This window comes from Astatotilapia calliptera, chromosome 22 (assembly GCF_964374335.1).
Source record: "Astatotilapia calliptera chromosome 22, fAstCal68.1, whole genome shotgun sequence".
In the NCBI taxonomy this organism is placed as follows: domain Eukaryota; kingdom Metazoa; phylum Chordata; class Actinopteri; order Cichliformes; family Cichlidae; genus Astatotilapia; species Astatotilapia calliptera.
The window spans coordinates 30,198,729-30,215,577 of NC_137442.1; the positions used below are offsets into that span (position 1 = coordinate 30,198,729).

The 16,849-nt window shown below is 40.8% G+C and overlaps 1 protein-coding gene and 1 long non-coding RNA gene across 3 annotated transcripts in view; one reads left to right on the top strand and one right to left on the bottom strand.

The window, feature by feature from the left end:
- The first annotated feature begins 5,015 nt into the window (after positions 1-5,015).
- Positions 5,016-6,891, top strand: LOC113014657 (uncharacterized). The gene is made up of 3 exons (XR_003270986.2): positions 5,016-5,145; positions 5,740-5,869; positions 6,320-6,891. It is a non-coding gene; the product is annotated as an uncharacterized LOC113014657 (long non-coding RNA).
- Positions 6,498-16,849, bottom strand: part of slc66a2 (solute carrier family 66 member 2) — a 48,394-nt gene continuing 38,042 nt past the window's right edge. For both annotated transcript variants that reach the window (XM_026156150.2, XM_026156151.2), the window contains one exon: positions 6,498-10,677. In XM_026156150.2, coding sequence (XP_026011935.1) covers positions 10,467-10,677 — 211 coding nt within the window. In that variant the 3' untranslated portion in view covers positions 6,498-10,466. The remainder of the gene's footprint in view (positions 10,678-16,849) is intronic.

Genomic DNA, 16,849 nt, shown 5'->3' on the forward strand with positions numbered 1-16,849 from the left:
AGAAATATGCTCTCTCTTTCTAGTCCCTGTCAGGACTCTTGCTGCAGCATTTTGGATTAGCTGAAGGCTTTTCAGTGAGTTTTTTGGACATCCTGATAATAATGAATTACAGTAGTCCAGCCTGGAAGTAATGAATGCATGAACTAGTTTTTCAGCGTCACTTTCTATTTCTAATTTTAGAGATGTTGCGCAAATGGAAGAAAGCAGTCTTACATATTTGTTTAATATGTGCGTTGAAGGACATGTCCTGGTCAAAAATGACTCCAAGGTTCCTCACAGTGTTACTGGAGCCCAAGGTAATGCCATCCAGGGTAAGAATCTGGTTAGATACCATATTTCTAAGATTTTCAGGGCCGAGTACAATAACCTCAGTTTTATCTGAATTAAGAAGCAGAAAGTTAGTGGCCATCCAGGTCTTTATGTCTTTAAGACATTCCTGCAGTTTAACTAATTGGTGTGTGTTATCTGGCTTCATGGACAGATAGAGCTGGGTGTCATCAGCATAGCAGAGAAAATGTATGCTATGTCTTCTAATGATACTGCCTAAGGGAAGCATGTATAATGTAAACAGAATTGGTCCTAGCACTGAACCCTGTGGAACTCCATAATTAACCTCAGTGTGTGAAGAGGACTCTCCATTTACATGCACAAATTGGAGTCTGTTAGATAGATATGATACAAACCACTGCAGTGCAGTACCTGTAATACCTACAGCATGTTCTAATCGCTCTAATAGGATGTTATGGTCGACAGTATCGAATGCTGCACTAAGGTCTAGCAGGACAAGCACAGAGATGAGTCCACTGTCAGAGGCCATAAGAAGATCATTTGTAACCTTCAATAAAGCTGTTTCTGTGCTGTGATGAGCTCTGAAACCTGACTGAAACTCTTCAAATAAACCATTCCTCTGCAGATGATCTGTTAGCTGTTTGACAACAACTCAATTTAATTTCTTTAAATGTATTAAATATTATAAATTAATCCACCAATGAACATCACACAAACATAATAAAGTAAAAATATTTTTATTTGTGCAACTGTACTATGTGCCGATCTGTGCTTTTCTATGTGAGACTTGAAGATGACGTCTTTTACAAATGGCGATGCTTCTTTCCCACAAAAATGATTGGTTAGTAGGCGACATTAATCTGTTAACCGATGCATGCAAGGTGTGAAGCAGAAGTTGCCATGGCAGTGGATCCCAGTAAGAGGTTATAGCTATTAAGTTTTTAGCCACCTTTCTCACAACTGACCACCCAGAGTTGAACCTGAAATTATGTGAGGCTGATAATACAGGCCTCTGATTATGAACCAAAGATTGGTGTTTTTTCAAGAGAAGAAGTGACAAAATGTATCACCAGTGATACCTGTATTTATAAGTACATGAAGTTTGTTAGAGAGCAAGCACTCCCCAAAAGAAATTCTAGTTTTCTTCTCTTAAAAGAGGCTGACTAACTCTGACAAGTATTAAACATCCACCTTCAGGCAGTTAAACAACAGATCCCGGGAAAGCTTCATTCAAAAAGCAGTAACAGCTATTGTAAATAATTTCTACACCCTCACATGATTTCATGTAATTCCACAAACAATGCTTCATTTTCTTCATTTTCTCCCACTCGAGTGCCTGGTACTTTGAAGCGATACAACAGCAAACCATTTTCCCAAACTGTTGTCAAGCCGGAGGCGTCCAAGCGTGCTTGAAAGTGCAAATTAGGTTCAGGTATTTGCAAAAGGCCGTACAGGTTGCAAGGACGTGCTTGCCCTGGATTGCAGTCACTGGATTAAAAAATGTCATTAAAAAGTGTGAAAATACTACAGAGGGAACACTCTTAAAACTACTACATAATATTTCAATGGAAATAGAGTTTTGATGAGGAGCAGATGGTGTGTTTGAGTTTAAAAGGGTTTGTGCTTTGAGTCATAAATCCATAGCCTGAGGAAGTCTCTGACAAAAATGTGATAAAAATGATAATGAACACAGTCCCGTGTGAAAGGCTTAAACAATTTATTACACAAGTGCTTCCTCAAACTTGCAGAGCTGTATGTGATATACTCACGAGGTACGTGAATCAGGACTGGTTTGATTGTGGTTTGACTTCTTGTTTTCATTTCAGGTCTGTCACTGATAATAAATTCATTCAGTTTTCATCTATTGTTGATTTAGGCACTCTGTTTGGAATTTTAGCTCCAGTCCAGCTGGATTCCATCTCTCAAACCAGGTATGAGGATAAGTCTTGTGGCAAAAAAGAGGGTTAGATGTCTTTGGGAAAACCAACGTGGTGCTCTGTGACAGGGGTGTCAAATGTAAGGCCCGTGGGCCAGATTCAGTCTGAGAAAGACTCCAATCTGGCCCACCTGAATGCTTTGAAAAATGTGAAGGAAGATATAAAGTTTTGACTTTTAACTAGATTTTCTATAGTGTAATTAGAAACTTTCCGTTTTATGATCACGGGTGTGGACAACGAGCTACCAGGACTTTTTCTGTACACGTTTATTCCTTGCAAATTGAACCCAGAGTCCAGATTTATTTCATGTACTACAGCAGCATTTCTATATCGTGTAGAAAAATTACATACTGTTATAATTGTTTTCCTTTTATTAAGATTTTGGCAGGATTAAATGTGCAGATAAACTTCTGTTCTGCTCTGTTTACCGTGTGATTTACAAGTCATTAGCCTGTGAATGTGCAGTCTCCCTTGGTTTCTCACTCAGATCCACCCCTCGCATGTCATCTCTGCTTTGAAAACACCACGAAAGCAACAGAAAACACTCAGCTTGACGCTTCACAATGGGACCTCACTGACCACTGTGTGAGGCCATAGTGCAGTAACAAGCAGCTCCTGTCTGTCTTCCTTCTGATTGGCTGCCACTCACCTGGCTGGTGGGCGCCGCTGCTTCTAAACACGGTTGATATTGTATATATTGCAATTAGCCCAGAATTTTTTCATAACTCATTGACCTGGATACTGGAGGTAGGGACGTGATCAAATCAATTCAATTCAATTCAATTCAATTCAATTCAATTCAATTCAATTCAATTTTATTTATATAGCGCCAAATCACAACAAAAGTCGCCTCAAGGCGCTTCATAGATACAGAGAAAAACCCAACAATCATATGACCCCTATGAGCAAGCACTTTGGCAACAGTGGGAAGGAAAAACTCCCTCTTAACAGGAAGAAACCTCCAGTAGAACCAGGCTCAGGGAGGGGCGGGGCCATCTGCTGCGACCGGTTGGGGTGAGAGAAGGAAGACAGGATAAAGACATGCTGTGGAAGAGAGACAGAGGTTAATAACAGATATGATTCAGTGCAGAGAGGTCTGTTAATACATAGTGAGTGAGAAAGGTGACTGGAAAGGAAAAACTCAATGCATCATGGGAATCCCCCGGCAGCCTACGTCTATTGCAGCATAACTAAGGGAGGATTCAGGGTCACCTGGTCCAGCCCTAACTATATGCTTTAGCAAAAAGGAAAGTTTTAAGCCTAATCTTAAAAGTAGAGATAGTGTCTGTCTCCCGAATCCAAACTGGAAGCTGGTTCCACAGAAGAGGGGCCTGAAAACTGAAGGCTCTCCCTCCCATTCTACTTTTAAATACTCTAGGAACAACAAGTAGGCCTGCAGAGCGAGAACGAAGTGCTCTAATAGGGTGATATGGTACTACAAGGTCATTAAGATAAGATGGGGCCTGATTATTTAAGACCTTGTATGTGAGGAGCAGGATTTTGAATTCATTTTAACAGGAAGCCAATGAAGGGAAGCCAAAACAGGAGAAATATGCTCTCTCTTTCTAGTCCCTGTCAGGACTCTTGCTGCAGCATTTTGGATTAGCTGAAGGCTTTTCAGTGAGTTTTTTGGACATCCTGATAATAATGAATTACAGTAGTCCAGCCTGGAAGTAATAAATGCATGAACTAGTTTTTCAGCGTCACTCTGAGACAGGATATTTCTAATTTTAGAGATGTTGCGCAAATGGAAGAAAGCAATCTTGCATATTTGTTTAATATGTGCGTTGAAGGAAATATCCTGGTCAAAAGTCAACACGTCTCAAGGATCGCTCTAATCAAAGTTGCACACAATAATCACCCAATGGGTCGTCACTCATAGTGTGCTCACGGTCAATGGCGAGGTCATGTTCATCATTTTCAATGGATTTATTCGTCTTACAGTGCAGCCAGTTGGTGATTCTAGAATCTGTTGGGGCAGTGGCAAAAATTTACAAAAGGCCCCCCCACCCAGCGCTGGAGGGGCCTCTTGTGAGGGCTGAAGGCTCTGCCTCCCATTTTACTTTTAAATACTCTAGGAACCACAAGTAAGCCTGTGGTGTGAGGTGCAAAGTCCTCTATTGGGGTGATACAGTACTATGAGCTCTTTAAGATTTTTTAATTTAGGACAATGATTTTAAAGTTGTTTCTGGATTTAACAGGTGGCCAGCAAAGAGGAGCCAATATGTGCAAAATATACTCTTTCTTGTCCCTGTCTGTACTCACTGTAAGATTCTGGATCAGCTGAAGGCTTTTTAGGGAATTTTGGGACAGCCTGATAATAATAAATTACAGTAGTCCAGCAAGACATTATAAATGCACTAGTTTTATGGGATCATTCTGAAACAGGATGTGTCTACTTTTAGAGATATTGTGTAAATTGAAGAAAGCAGTCCTACATAGTTTGATATGCACATTAAAAATGGTTCCAATATTTCTCACAGTGTTACTGGAGGCCAAGGTAATAAGATAAGATAAGATGAGACTTTATTGATCCCACGACAGGGAAATTTTTGCGTTACCTCAGCTCAGGTACAGATATCAGAAGGAAAATACAAAAAAATAAAAATAAAATACATACATATATAATATAAGTAAGATAATACACTATATACAATGGTAGCATACACAGTATGTGATTATGGATATGGTTGTGTTTATATGCAAGACAAACTATAAAGCTTAACATAATATCCTCAGGTTTGTCTGAAATTAGAAGTAGGAAATTAGAGGTCAATCAGGGGTTTATGTCTCATAAACATTCCTGTAGTTTAACCAGTTGGTTGTAATAACCTGTGAATTGAGAGCGATTGCGGACGAGCTACTACATGACCGATTGTCTTGTTAACTGACCATCCCAGAAATTTGGGCTTCAGTTTTGGTGAGTAAAATTCTCATGTTTTATTAGCCTGGTGCTTTCTGTGTGCTGCACTGATACCGTTCAAGAATACAGCTTGCTAACAAGCTAGCTAACATTAACTGATAAATTAGCATTCCACCTTTCATCAGTCCAAAAAAATTTGACATGACTGTGGTCAAAACACTAAAGTAGAAGCTTCAAAACTAATGGGTGATGTCACAGTGATGTCCAATCCATATTTTAGATCTATAAAAACTATAATCTATAGCTAATAGTCTAATAGAACAGAAAAGGTTGGAAACAGTGCCTTTAAAGCAGTCTGACAGTTGAGATTGCAGCTAATATGGACAACTTGTCAGTAGGCAAACCTCATTATTTGTCATTTTGTTTGAATTGAGTATCTACCACTGTAACAGTATAGGAAACCATAATTGGCCCACTTTATATCCTATTACTGCTCTATAGGCATTCTAATACCTGGGCCAATTGTTATCGCCAGCACTGAACAATAGCCATGCTGCTTGTGAACACCACCACTCACATTCAAAAAGCTCTTGAGTGGCTCTCTGTGAAGCAGCGCAGTCACTTTATTTAAAATATATTCATTCCATGCAGATAAACTGAATCTTAGAGGAGTACCCTGGTAAGAAGCCACCTGTCTGTGGCGGTTTGACGCAGCGGTGCACTTGTGAAGAGGTTTGATGCGACAACGTTCACAACACAAGGCCCTAGAGGAGTTTCAAAAGTGAGTGCCTCGTATGTTTTCAGTATTTATCACAAAGGGAAGCCTCTTTCTCTCACATTCACTCAAATTCCAGAGGCACTGAAAACAAAGAATTTTATTTCCAGGCCTGTGTGTATGAGGTCCTGACCTTTGAGTTTAAATTAGATAAGTTTCAAACACATTTCTGTCAGTTATGGTCCATGTGTCATTTCAGTTTATATATACAGTACATATGTGTGTGTGCATGAATCAGGCCTAATCTATGAGAGACATATGTGGTGCAGTGAAAGGCATAAATAGGAACACATTTTGAATGTGAATCTGGATTAGAAAACATTTTTTCAAATCCATCTTTTTGATCCTTTTTTGTTTGGTGACTCTTATCTTTGTTGTGCCTCCTCTCTGTGCCTGCAGAGAGCTCCGTGTGGAAAGCCAAGCACATTACGATTTATGTTTTTATTATTGCTTCAGATGGCATGTGCCCAAAGCCCAAAGAAGGACCACGGCTGGTGGGCTTACACCTCCTTTGACAACTGATGCCTGCCAGAGCGACACTGTTGATCAGAGCAACGACGGATGTTGTCACAAGTCCCAAAAACATCTCCATCAAAAGGGAAAAAAAACAATAAGTAAAGACATGGCGCAAGAGTTTGTCTGAGTCCTTTTTATTGGGGGACAATGCCACATTAAATGCTTGACAATACTGGGTGGGTTTAAACAGCCTCAGGAACTACAGGTGTGTGGCCAGTTTAAAAGGAAAATGGATAAAAAAAATAGAGACATAAATCGCTGTACTAGGGTAAAAAAAACAAAAACACATAATAAACATACTTACAGAATGATATTTTTGGTATAGTAACAAACAAAAACATGAAAACACGTTCACATGACAAATGAGCAAAAAGATACAAAACACGGAGCAAACAAAGATAAATCATCACGTGCAGTGAAACAGTCACAGAAGTGGAACTCCGAGGTCAGTTTAATCTTGTTTCGCACAACAGGACCCTGTCAGGTATCTCACATTAACTCACACAACACACTCGGGCTCAGCACTGTCGGGACAGAGAACAGGCAATCTTACACTGGCACCTGAAGAGTTAATATAAAAAAGGACAAAATAAATACGTAAGCTAAAAAGATGTAAACATAAAAAAATACCCCCACCGATCCCTCAGTACCCGATTCTCACCCAACGTGTTTATAAAAAGAAGAAGCAGAGAATAGTCGCTTCTCGGCAGAACACAAAGATTTATTTTTGTTGCAGTTTTGTTCTTTTTGAAGACGAGGACAGGTCTGCTGTGGTACACAGGTCACTGAAGGGCTGACAGTCGTGCACCTTATGGTCTGGCATTCCTCCTCAGAGAGAAATGACAAAACAACAACAGTAACACAAAGAAAAAAAAATCATATGGCTGCCTCTGCGTTTAACAGGAAATGAATTTCATATGACAAAACGATGAGTAGAACCTGCCCTCACAGAGGACCTCACAATGATGTGGGGTCATGAGCAGGGGGGATATTAAAGGATGTTATTGGATTTGTCATAAATGATAAACTGGCCAGTCAGTGCTTTCTGCAGCCAATATGAGGAAGAGGTACGATCTTAGCTGAGCAAATTCTGAACTGTGAGTCTGTGAAGTTCATCTCTTTAAGGCATAATTCCAGTTTATTACAGCTTGGGCTTTGTGAACAACACCGCTCACAGAACATATCGACTTGGTCCTGCATAAAAACCTTTTCATAAAATGTATTTAACGTTATTATTGCTGTAAGGAGCGAAATGATGTTTGTGCACTTACACTTACTGGTCAATCCCGAACATTTAAAAAAGAAAAAATTCTAATAACACTGAGAACTCCCATTCATGGGAGCTCTGGTTTCATAGGGACTACTTGTGAAATAATTTAGAATGAATGGGGCTCTATGAAGCTCTATGTCATTGTTGGTTTATTTCAGAATGGCTTAAAATCATCCCACATAGCAGACAGGTCTGGGCCAGATCTGGTGTCAAGCCGGCACTGCTGGCTGACTTCTGGCATAGTAAGTGGTATGTCATTCAGATATGGGCCAGGCCTGGTGTAGATGGCACTATTTATGTGATGGCATGCCACATCTGGCCCGATTGTGGTTTGGTGTATGTGGCCCAGGCTCATAGAAAACAGGTCTTCCCTGGATCCGGCATCAAGCTGGCACTTCTGACTAACTGGTGTCATGGCAGAGTGAATGCGTCAGGTTGTATAGAGCACTATGAGTAATCCGGGAAAGTAGAAAAGCTCTATATCAGAATTAGTCCATTCACTGTATGAACAGAGTTTTGTCATATTTCTTTTCATGCTACCATGTTCCAGCACATGTTGTTATTACATGGCTTGACAGTGTGTCTGCAACTGGCCTGTGGCTGCACACAACTTACACATGGCCAACATAGCGCAAAGAATGACGGCCCTTTGGCACAGGACCACCAGTGTGTCTGCAACTGGCCTTGTGCTGGCCCATGTGTGCCACCTCTGGCAAACCAAAGGGCCGTCATTCTCTGCGGTATGTGGGCCATGTGTAAGCCCATTGTGTGGGCCAGATCTGGGCCATACCAATTTTGCTATGTGGGATTGATGTAGCTCAGTTTTTAGATATGTTATGGATTATGATTGTACAATTAGGGGTGGCACAGCATCACGAGCCACTTTAGGGCATCCATGATTCTGATTTCAGGAAGGAACCAAGCAGCAGCAGAGCATTTCTAGCAGCAGCCTCCTGATAGTGGTCATCATCAAACTCAACAAAGTTTGTCTTTTTTATACAATCACAGTCTAGCGCAGATCGATGGATCTCAATGCCACAGCAAGATAGACGATATGGACAAAAGTAACGTTTGAATTCGAGTGTGTTCAGTGCCATTACCACAGGTGTATAAAATCAAACACCTATCCACGCCGTGTGCTTTTACACATGTTTGTAAAAGAATGGATCGGTCTAAAGAGCTTGATGAATTTGAACGTGGTGCTGTAACAGGATGTGCCCGCTCCAGATTCCAGTTTCTTGAAACCATATCATACTTTATCACATAAAAAGACATGGAGAAAGCTGTATAACGCACATATTTCTTTCACTATAACACCTCACAACAATGCCGTAACAGGCTGACGTCAGCATATTGTAATAAAAACATTTTAGCCCTTGCTCTTCGGAGGGAGCTGCGCTTTCTGAGTGCTCTTGTTTGTTTTTTGTCACACAAGTCTCAGTGAAATATTGGCATCAAGCTGCAAGCAAATGTAAAAATAATATAATTTGAAAAAGCTTTAGAGCGCTCAGCTTCTGGCCGTCAGTTGGCGAGACTTGCTTGCAACACAACAGAAACAGAAAATCTAGTCTATTGTGGTGAATGCAAAGCTGTCACGAGGCCTTAGAATAAAACATGATCCAATTCAGGACAGAAAAACAGCTTCTTGTTATCCTGCAGTTATAGCATGAATGTAGGATGATGTTCAAAATGAAACAGAAGCCGCAAACATCACTAAATTAAGCCCATGATGCGACTTTAAATGCGGTCGTCATCATAAAGATGAGTTCAGACTGAACGCGAAGCTAAACTAGCGCCTCGAGCTATGATTCAGCTGCTAGTCCCACACATAGAAAATTGGCTGCATCATGCTGGCAGCTTAAATTATTCCTTTACCTTTATGAAGCGCAGTTGTAGGCTCGCAGGATAAGTTTAATGATGTTAACACATCTTTGAGCATTTATTTAGGACGTTTTGGAAATGATGGAAATATATATAAAATGTCGTCAAGGGCTTTAGTATAAAAGTCTTGGCATTTGCTTACAAAGGCTAAGTCGCTCAACTTTTTGCTAGTCTCAAGGCCACTCACATTCATGACCAAACGTGAGGAGTTTTCTTCATTTGGTGACTTTGCTTTTCTGTATTTTTGTCGTGCAAGATTGAGTATGACAGCATATGTCGCCCAACAAGCAGGAGACTGACTGGCATTCCTCCACTGTGTTGGGAAAAAACAACAACAAATGTACATTCAGCAATGCTGTATATTAACATTTCTTTTTTTTTGTTTTGATTGATTTGTAACACATTACTGGCAATGCAGCAATCCATGTTGAAAATGTGGGTGCTTTAAGGCAGAAGTTCCAAGCAACATTCATCTTGAGGACGACACAAGCTGGTCCACTTTTCCTTGAGCACTGATTTCAGTGCGTGCATCTGCAGTTTGCATACGCTGGATGTTCATGTGCTGTGTGTGCATAATATTCTCCACATGCACAGGATGACTCAAGGTGTATTCTCAGAGACGTTTGCATTCCTATTAGCATGCATTGGGCCGCTTTGATAAGTCAAGAGGACAATAAATAAAACAGGCTGACGTTTGTGTGTAACAAGTGTCCTTCGGGTATCACTGGAGACATTGCCACCACCTGGTGTCTGTGTATCTTTGCCTTATTTATGAGTGCGTTGGAGTCTTCATTTATACTAGGAGGTGAGGGGGAGCAGCAGCCTACATCATCTCAAGATGCTTTGGTGCGTGTGTGTTTATACATTTCCACAGTGCCTCGATAAGGCCTTCCTCGCTGCTGCTTTGTAGTGTCCTCAGAGATTATGCCGATGTTCTCAGAGGGCTTTGGCACTGGTGGTGTGAGAAACTGTGTGTGACACTGGTTTCTGCGGGTAGCGGCTGTAGTAGTAAACCTGGAAGAGGATGGTGATGTCCACGAAGACCTGCAGCAGGCCGCAAATCCAGAACTGCACCGGAGCCTGGGTGAGGAGGAAGTACCCCGTTTTAAAGGTGTCACCACTGGTCCACATCAGAACCATCTTGATGCTTGATGGAAACAAGAAGAGAAGAAGAGAAAACAATGTTAATATTGTAGCCCATTACTGTAGCTCTACCATTCTGTATCATTCTTTTGTTACCAGATTTACTGGAGTTAATTTTCTTTAAATTATTTTCAATGTTATTTTTCTAACAAGCACTTCTGACAACATGACAACAGTGTTGTAGAGCTTTGTCGTGCCTTCACCAGCCTTTGTCCAGTTTTTCTTTTTAGTATAAGTTGGTTAATACATTACTTCCTATTTAAAACATGATTAATAGACTTTAAAAGTCGTGTTGCGGTAATTCTCAATAAAAGCAAAGCGATTAGTAACAGGCTAGGTGTCTAGGGGTGCTGCATCAGAAATGCTGTTAGTGACTATTCTCTTAAGAAAGGGAAACAGAAAATGCTGAGGTATGCCAAACTACACAAGAACTGCACTGAAAATCGGTGGGAGCAGGTATGTACAGAGGATATCAGGAGGGAGGTATAACAGTGCCTAAAGACATCTGTAGAGCACGGTAGAGGCTCTGTCATGGTTTGGGCTGTTTTTCTGCCAATAGTGTTGACAATCTTATCAGAATTGATGGAATTGAAATGCATAAAAGTACTACCAGAGTTTGATCCACCAATTAATATCATCTGGAAAGTATCTGATTAGCAAAGGCTTTGGTTTTTAAGCATGACAATGATCCCAAACATACTGCCAGTGCAGTAAAAACATACCCGGATATAATAACTCAAAATTGAACACTATCGGTCATGGACTCTCATCCCCCAGAGCCTGGACCCCAATAGCAGTGTGGGATCATCTTGACAGAGATTGGAATAATCTACATCCGAAGGAAAACTTTCAATGTATTTCAAAAAGCCTGGAGAACTATTCCAGAAGACTACGTAAATTAATAAAACAGTTCAGTCTGTGTTGAGGAATGAAGAAGGTCATACCAAATATTGACGTTTAGGCTCATTAGAATTGTATAAACTCTTTTTGCCTTCTATGCGGTATTTCCATATATCGTTGCACATATTTCAGTAAATAGCTGCACCCATTTCCCATCATCCAAAGAAAGAATAAAGAAATGAGAGACTTTTTTTCCATAATACTGTTATTGCATCAACATGGTTGTTGCAAAAACAACAATGGCAAAAAATGTCATTAGGAAATAAAAATAGAATCCTGAAGAATATGTGCAAAATGAAACTGTTTAGTATTAATGAGTTGTAGACTGCTGTTACAGAGGAAACCAAATTACTGATGGAATAATTTGTTCTCATATTGAACACTTAGGGCCTGTCCGCACATCAACTTCCACATTAGCATTTTGACCAGACCTTTAATGCATCCTGGCTTCATTTCTATTTGGACTGATTTTTTTTTTACTCCATTTGGTCACCAAAACCACATGTTAATGACAGCAGGACACGAGGTCTGAGAGATGCAGGCAGCAAAGAAATAGGAAATATGACACAATAAGTACCAGGGTAAATTGAAGTAATGAATCTCTTCAGGTTGCATGCTTCTTATTAACTTTGCATCCTGTGGCACATTTCTAACTATAAAATTCTGCTTCCGGTTCATACCGAGCTGTTCACAGAGTGCACGTGAGACAATCCAGACATGAATTATGCAGTTATCGCTCTACAAGTGACTGGAGATGAGCGCCCACATGACTTGGAAGAGCCAAAGTTCCTCTAAGCATAATCATCATCCTCTCACTGGCACTGGAAAGCACTGTGAACTCAACTAATGAGATGGAAAGGGAAGCCAAACAAGAGTCAGCGAAAAAAGAACAAAGGCCTGGGGTCTGAAAACACACTTTCTCATACATGTTATCCTCTCCCAAGATAGAAAAACACAATGTACAGCTGCGTATCAAGTAATGCGAGGACATCAGTTCAAAATTGCTTGTAAAGCTCTCTGAAAAGTTTGGCTTGGTGGTTATGGGTGTTTCCCGCTCTCTTTTATGACAGCATCAACAAATCCATCGCCTTCTGCAGAGCTCAGGTACACTCGAATCTGTTTTTAGTTTGCTTGTTGCATTTTTTTTTATTATTTGTTTGAGGCAGAAATACACACAGGCAATGCAGACAAAGAAAGGACTGAACCAGCAGTGTGCCCACAATCCACTCATAGACGTACAGAAGGAGGTCTTGTCAGATGAGCCTCCTAAAGCTACCAGCCTACAACAATGTGAACACATGCTGCGATATCTGAAATCCTTTCACTCAAGCGTGTTAGCTTGGTTGGTCAGCACTATTTGAATGAGCTTTGCAGATATCTTTTTTTCTGCCACTGAGGCAACTGCTACCCTGAATTTGAAGGGCTGGTATATATCCAGTGGTATCTGACTCTGTGAGATACTGCTGGATATGAGTTTTATTGCCCGGGTCTGGAGATATGTTTATCTGAGATTTAAAAACTGTGAAAAAGTAGAAGAAAGCATTTCCTTTTGTGGTATTTTGTGGTATTAGCCTTGTATTTGATCTGTAGTGCACTACCTTTTTGCTTTTCACATTTCTGCCCTCATCTGGGTAGTGACCAAAATAATGTTTGGACATCAGATTAGAAAGCCTCTAGGTGACTGTCCTGGATCGCTCTCTACCAGAAGTGGCTCCGGGACACACAGAGCACATGCTGGACAGATAACGCTCTTTTTCCTTCTTTCTTGGGCAGCTTGTGTCCCTCTTGGAGGACCGGTTAGGCAGAGGGACTAAGGATGCTCCCGCTTAGACTGCTTCCCTGCGATCCAGACCCAGTTAAGCATCAGGATGGATTGATGGCTGGAACTCAGTTCCTGACTGTGACTCATTAGGCTGCTTGCCTTTACTTTTATCAACTTGTAAAAGCTAATCAGGTTTTCTTCTTCCCTGACACTGCTAGGCAATGAATGTGATTACCAATGAGCATTCAATCAATGTCACCTACTGAGCTGAATCAGACAGAGCCAAACTGGCCTTCAGTGTGTAATGCCAGGACACAGCGTGTTTCCATCAATGTTAAAACATTCTGTGACATCGTTCCCCTAGAATCAGCGTTCACATATTCTAGAACTGAGAACCATTAAACTTAAGTGTTGACCAGCTTTTATTTTTGTTAATCAAATAATAGCTATAATTCTGAAAAACTTCTTATTGATATTCTGGAAAGCAGACACTAAATCTATGTCTTTGTTGTCCTGTATGGGATTCATATATTTAACCATTTCAAAGGTTTACAGAGAGTGGTCTGAAAAAGACAAAATATCCAGTGAGGGCATTTCTCTGGGTGAAAATGGGCAGAATAGATAACTCATTACAAAAAAGGTATGTACAAGATGTCAAACCTTGAAGTAGCTTTGATGTGTTGTACACTAAACTGGTTACACCTTTCCACAGTCCAGGGAAAACAACTCTGTCTTAGTCGTCTGTGATCTCAACAAAACACTTTCACCGCATTAGTCTTACTGAATTCAACACGATGCTGATTTTATAAAATACGGTCTCCATTAGGTTACACAACAGCAATAAAGTGCAGTGTGCTTACTGTGAACGTTATGAAAAAACCCAGAAACATTTGACCTGTGGCTGATGTTCAGGGCATATTTCACCGTCTGATATGAATGTTCCACTAAGAAAGTAAAGTACATTTAGTTGCAGTTCCCAGTGCCCCGCGGATCCTCTGATAGAGCATCCTGATTAAACATGTCGCAGTGTGATGCTTTGATTACTGCAGCAGGTGAATCATGGTGATATGAAGATAAAGAAGAAACAATGAATCGTTGTGTTAGCAGATTTCCTGCCTTTCTATAAGCTGCTTAACAAATGTAAAAGGGAATGGGGTGGAGGAGTGGCTTGTCACCCCAACTGTGTGCACTTTAGCCACACTGGGGCAAAGCTTTGGAGCCAAATCCCTTCTTGCATTATTTATATCGCCAACCTCACCTTAGACTTATGTATTTTTAAGACGATTTTTTTTGTTGGGTTTTTTTGTTGCAGATTTTGTCATTTTTCTTACACTCCTTTCTAACATTTCTCCAGCTCCTTCCCTGAATCTTTTCAAAATGTTTGCACTGGCATCGTTTTCTCCATTTTTTTAAGCATGTCTCTCTCCTCATCCATTCAGCCTCCCATCAACTCTCTATACCCGTTTGTATTTGCATTCCCTATACCTGCTGTCCTCACACCGCTCTTTCTCCACGAGGAGCTTGTTAGCACTGTGAAAACAACCCCCTCCAAACATCCCCCAAAAAACCCCACCACCCACACCTCCCTCAGTGGCTGCTGTCTTAGTTATGGTGCTGAATGTGGATGTAAAGATAAGAGAGGGAGGATTCTTGTTTGACCAGTTCCTTTGGTGGTTCTCTAATAAGATGTGGCAAAGGCAGGGCTGTGGGGAGAGGGTGTCTGGCTACTTACCTGTCACCTTCTCTGAGACAAATGAGGGGCGGAGAGTGCCAACTGAGCTCTGGGCTCAAATGGCAGCAGTGGAGAAGTATAAGCTGCACTGACCACACAGTTTCTACACTGGGTTGCAGATGCATGGTATGGTAACACTGGCTAAGTACAAACTGTCTGTTTATTTGTATCCATTTTCAACATGGTGCACCAATAAAACCAGCAAAGACTGTAAACAGAGTAGTTATAAGCTGTAGAAAAGCATCAAGTTTTTCTACAGCTTATTTTTTCTCAGAATTCTGAGAAAAAATAATTCTGAGGAAAAAGTCATTATTCTGAGATTAAAGTCATAATTCTGACTTTTCTCAGAATTTTTTTTACTGTTTTATTTGTTTATACTGAGAGTCACATTTAAGACAAACTTCCACTGCCTTCCAATGGACAAAACTTGATTTATCTTTCCTTGTCAATGAAAGTGTGTTTTTCTAAAACGCAGTTTTACAATGCTAGCAGTTCTGTGCCAATTCATTCATCTTTGTTTAAAAAGCCTATAAATAAATCAGGCACACGCTTCAACCTCAGCTGTGCTATTTGCCATTTCTTGGGACAAAGCACAAACCCAGCACATGCAGAGGCCAGGGTAGAAACTGTCTGGTTCAGCGCCACAGTAGTTCTCCACTTCTGCCATTTCAGCCCAGAGCACAGCGTGCTGACATCAACAGCTAATCAGAAAAGCATATTTCAGTTCCACAATATGATGTATACAGTAAACTAGTATAAAGTTATAAGGTTTATGTTAAAACAGAGGATCTGTTGTCCATCTATTTTTAGTTGGTTTTTTAGCACATTTCTTTTTTGTGCTTCACTCACACAATGTAATTTCAATTCACTGTCTGGCACAAATTTGTAAAAAGCATAAGGCAAGGATATGAAACTGTGGAAACCTGGAGGCAAAAAACCATTAACAAATTGACTATGATGAACAGAGTAGCAGTGACAACAGAGCTGTAGCATTACAGGAGGAGCTTTTCCGATGGCGGGTTGCCAAATGGCTTACAGATGTACAGCTACAGTGGGGCAAAAAAGTATTTAGTCAGCCACCGATTGTGCAAGTTCCCCCACCTAAAATGATGACAGAGGTCAGTAATTTGCACCAGAGGTACACTTCAACTGTGAGAGACAGAATGTGAAAAAAAAATCCATGAATTCACATGGTAGGATCTGTAAAGAATTTATTCGTGAATCAGGGTGGAAAATAAGTATTTGGTCAATAACAAAAATACAACTCAATACTTTGTAACATAACCTTTGTTGGCAATAACAGAGGTCAAACGTTTACTATAGGTCTTTACCAGGTTTGCACACACAGTAGCTGGTATTTTGGCCCATTCCTCCATGCAGATCTTCTCGAGAGCAGTGATGTTTTGGGGCTGTCGCCGAGCAACACGGACTTTCAACTCCCGCTACAGATTTTCTATGGGGTTGAGGTCTGGAGACTGGCTAGGCCACTCCAGGACTTTCAAATGCTTCTTACGGAGCCGCTCCTTTGTTGCCCGGGTGGTGTGTTTTGGATCATTGTCATGTTGGAAGACCCAGCCTCGTTTCATCTTCAAAGTTCTCACTGATGGAAGGAGGTTTTGGCTCAAAATCTCCCGATACATGGCCCCATTCATTCTGTCCTTAACACGGATCAGTCGTCCTGTCCCCTTGGCAGAAAAACAGCCCCATAGCATGATGTTTCCACCCCCATGCTTCACAGTAGGTATGGTGTTCTTGGGATGCAACTCAGTATTCTTCATCCTC